Source organism: Penaeus vannamei, chromosome 19 (genome assembly GCF_042767895.1).
Source record: "Penaeus vannamei isolate JL-2024 chromosome 19, ASM4276789v1, whole genome shotgun sequence".
NCBI classification, from domain to species: domain Eukaryota; kingdom Metazoa; phylum Arthropoda; class Malacostraca; order Decapoda; family Penaeidae; genus Penaeus; species Penaeus vannamei.
Window position 1 is genome coordinate 13,864,343 of NC_091567.1, and position 3,188 is coordinate 13,867,530.

Consider the following 3,188-nt stretch of genomic DNA (forward strand, 5'->3'; position numbering starts at 1 on the left):
GTGTGTCAGTGTGTGTGTGTGTGTCAGTGTGTGTGTGTGTGTGTGTGTGTGTGTGTGTGTGTGTGTGTGTGTGTGTGTCAGTGTGTGTGTGTGTGTGTCAGTGTGTGTGTGTGTGTGTGTGTGTGTGTGTGTGTGTGTGTGTGTGTGTGTGTGTGTGTGTGTGTGTGTGTGTGTGTGTGTGTGTGTGTGTGTGTGTGTGTATGTGTGTCAGTGTGTGTGTGTGTCAGTGTGTGTGTATATGTGTGTGTGTGTATATGTGTGTGTGTGTGTGTGTGTGTGTGTGTGTGTGTGTGTGTGTGTGTGTGTGTGTGTGTGTGTGTGTGTGTGTGTGTGTGTGTGTGTGTGTGTGTCAGTGTGTGTGTGTGTGTATGTGTGTGTATATGTGTGTGTGTGTGTGTGTGTGTGTGTGTGTGTGTGTGTGTGTGTGTGTGTGTGTGTGTGTGTGTGTGTGTGTGTGTGTGTGTGTGTGTGTGTGTGTGTGTGCGTGAGTGTGTGCGTGTGTGTGCGTGTGTGTGTGAGTGTGTGAGTGTGTGCGTGTGTGTGTGCGTGTGTGTGTTTCAGTGTGTGTGTGTGCCTGTGTGTGTTTCAGTATGTGTGTGTGCCAGTGTGTGTTTCAGTGTGTGTGTGCCAGTGTGTGTTTCAGTGTGTGTGCCAGTGTGTGTTTCAGTGTGTGTGCCAGTGTGTGTATGTATATATTTATGTATATATGCATATATTTTTATGTATGTCTGTGTGTGTGTGTGTGTGTGTGTGTGTGTGTGTGTGTGTGTGTGTGTGTGTGTGTGTGTGTGTGTGTGTGTGTGTGTGTGTGTGTGTGTGTGTGTGCAGAATCAAAAATATTTAAGAGAAGAAATGTTTTCAGACAACCAAAAATTGGATATAAACAAACATTATTGCAAATAAGGGGAGGGGGAACTTGTGTTGAAAGAAGAAATGAAAAAAGAAAAAAAATCATCTTTCTCCCACTATAAGTCGCATTCCTTAGCTCTTCAACATACAGAGAGAAAAGGAAAAGATATGCTTATATATATATACTCAAAAAATTACAACTGAAATCTAACAATCCCATTCACAAAAAAAACAAAAAGAAAAACAAATGATGTGAATCAAAACTATTCATATTTCAAATAAAGGAAAAAATGCAGATACAGGAATCGCTGATTGTCAAATCCTCGAAATGGAAAAAGTCAAGTTAAAAAGTGCACTTTTTTATATATTAATTATTTCTTTTTCATTCTCTTTATTCTACACTTAAATGAGAGTGGTACCTCATTTGAGAGCAATCGTATTCAGAAAAATCAATAAAATCTTTGAATACTGCCTCCTCTGACAACATTCCATTCCTGAAGTATTTCCCTTGCAGCTTTTCCTTGGGGGCGATGTTCAAAGTATTTTTTTTTTCTTTTTTGGGGAGGGGGGATAGGTGGAGCAAGAACTTTTAATAATTAGGGTATCTCTTTCAATGCCTGCTTTTAATGACAAAGGACCCATTTCAACGAGGGCTCACAGGTTGCTACAAAATGCTATGTAAATGTCAACACTGCATTGATTAATCTCAATGTAAGAGAAATGTACAAGCCCAAAACCTCAGTCCCTCAAAGATGGTTTCTAGTGTCTATATATATGACATTTTATATTCAATTTATAAAAAAAACTTTATTCTTGAACATGGCCCTTAAACAAATTTGATATTGGAGCATGCAAAACCTAGAAAGAAAAAGTTAAAACAATAACTGAAAACAAATTATTGGTTACAAAATGTCAACAAATAAAAGGTTTAACACATAATACATCTATTTCAGCAAGCAAACAATAACAATAATGATAAAAAAATCAAATATCAACATAAAATAGACAAATGTTTCGAGCAAAACTGATCAAATATATATAAGGGGACATCTAGTCTGTAACATGTTACAATATGCATTCATCAAGAGCACAAACGTCCGACCGTCTCTTGGTTCTTCCAATTTCAAGTATTAAATTTAGATTTATTTTCTTCATTGCACTGACACATATGCACACAAAAGAGAAAGACAAAATGAGCAAAAAGAAAAAATAATAAATAAATAATGACCATGAGACGTACACAGACGCAGCCATACCCCAAGATGAGTGCACACTCAGATGCATGGAGGTTTGGGATAGAACGAGCACACCCGACACTAAGGCCCTTACCCGGAGTTCGAGAATATGAGTTATGGTAAGTGCGTGAGTACTGACACTGATCATCAAATGGGTTAGACACGTTCACGTTTTCCCCGTTGCCTACTGGACCTGTGAGGCACAAGGTGGCTAACCATCAGTATCGGGCTTGCCGAGGAAGTGTAGGAGTTGTGTCATGGAGGCTGTTTTTTTTTGTTTTGTCTTTTTACTGGTAATTCTCTTTCCCATTAAAAATGTAAATAAGCATTAATCTTAACTTATATACTTTTTAAAACCAAGCATCTGCTCTTTGGATTCTGTTTTTAATACTTATATCTAAGTTTCTCCTCAAACAGGAAGAGGAAAAAGGACCAAGCTAGACTTGAAGGGAGAACAAAACTTAAAAAGGCGAAAAAAAATAAAATAAAATAAAAAAATAATAAAAATAAATAATAATAACAATAATAAAAAAAAAAAGAAAAGAAAAGAAAATCAGCTGTCCGTAATAGATAGCACTGTGCCTTTCCCACCACCAAATAAGCTGGCTCACACCCCCCTCCTCCCCCTCTCCAGCACCTGGTGGGTTGGGGAGGAGCCAGGCCATCCTGTGAATGGCATTTGTGGAAACTCTCAAGATTAGCCCAAGGAAAAAGAATGCACATACATATTGAACAAAACCACTAGTATGTGTAGAGCAAAAGCAGTCTTGTGTGTATGTATGAAAGAAGAAACATTTGTCAATAAAAATGTCAGCAAATCTCTATTACTATTACATATGTTAAGCAAGACTCCAGAAGCCTGATCACTAACATGTTCTGGACTGGCAAAGTAAGTGTTTTGTGATTCTCAGGAAAATAATATAGAGTAACTACAATGGTTTTCAATGGTCATGCCACAGGAAGCTGTAGTATTATTTATTCTCTTAACCCACCCACTCTGGGATGACAGCCAATCATGCCATAGGTAACACATCATGCACGGTCAACCCTGTTCCAAGTTGTTTGCTGGTTTAGCCCTGGCTGCAATCAATAGGGAGACAATGC

General features: G+C 38.3%; 1 protein-coding gene across 4 annotated transcripts in view; it reads right to left on the reverse strand.

Annotated features, from left to right (window-relative positions):
* The window catches only part of LOC113827858 (trithorax group protein osa), a gene marked incomplete at its 5' end in the record, with an annotated part of 64,421 nt that extends 62,144 nt beyond the window's left edge, over window positions 1-2,277 (reverse strand). For all 4 annotated transcript variants that reach the window (XM_070133947.1, XM_070133946.1, XM_070133945.1 and 1 more), the window contains 1 exon segment: window positions 2,179-2,277. In XM_070133947.1, coding sequence (XP_069990048.1) covers window positions 2,179-2,277 — 99 coding nt within the window.
* Window positions 2,278-3,188: the final 911 nt, after the last annotated feature.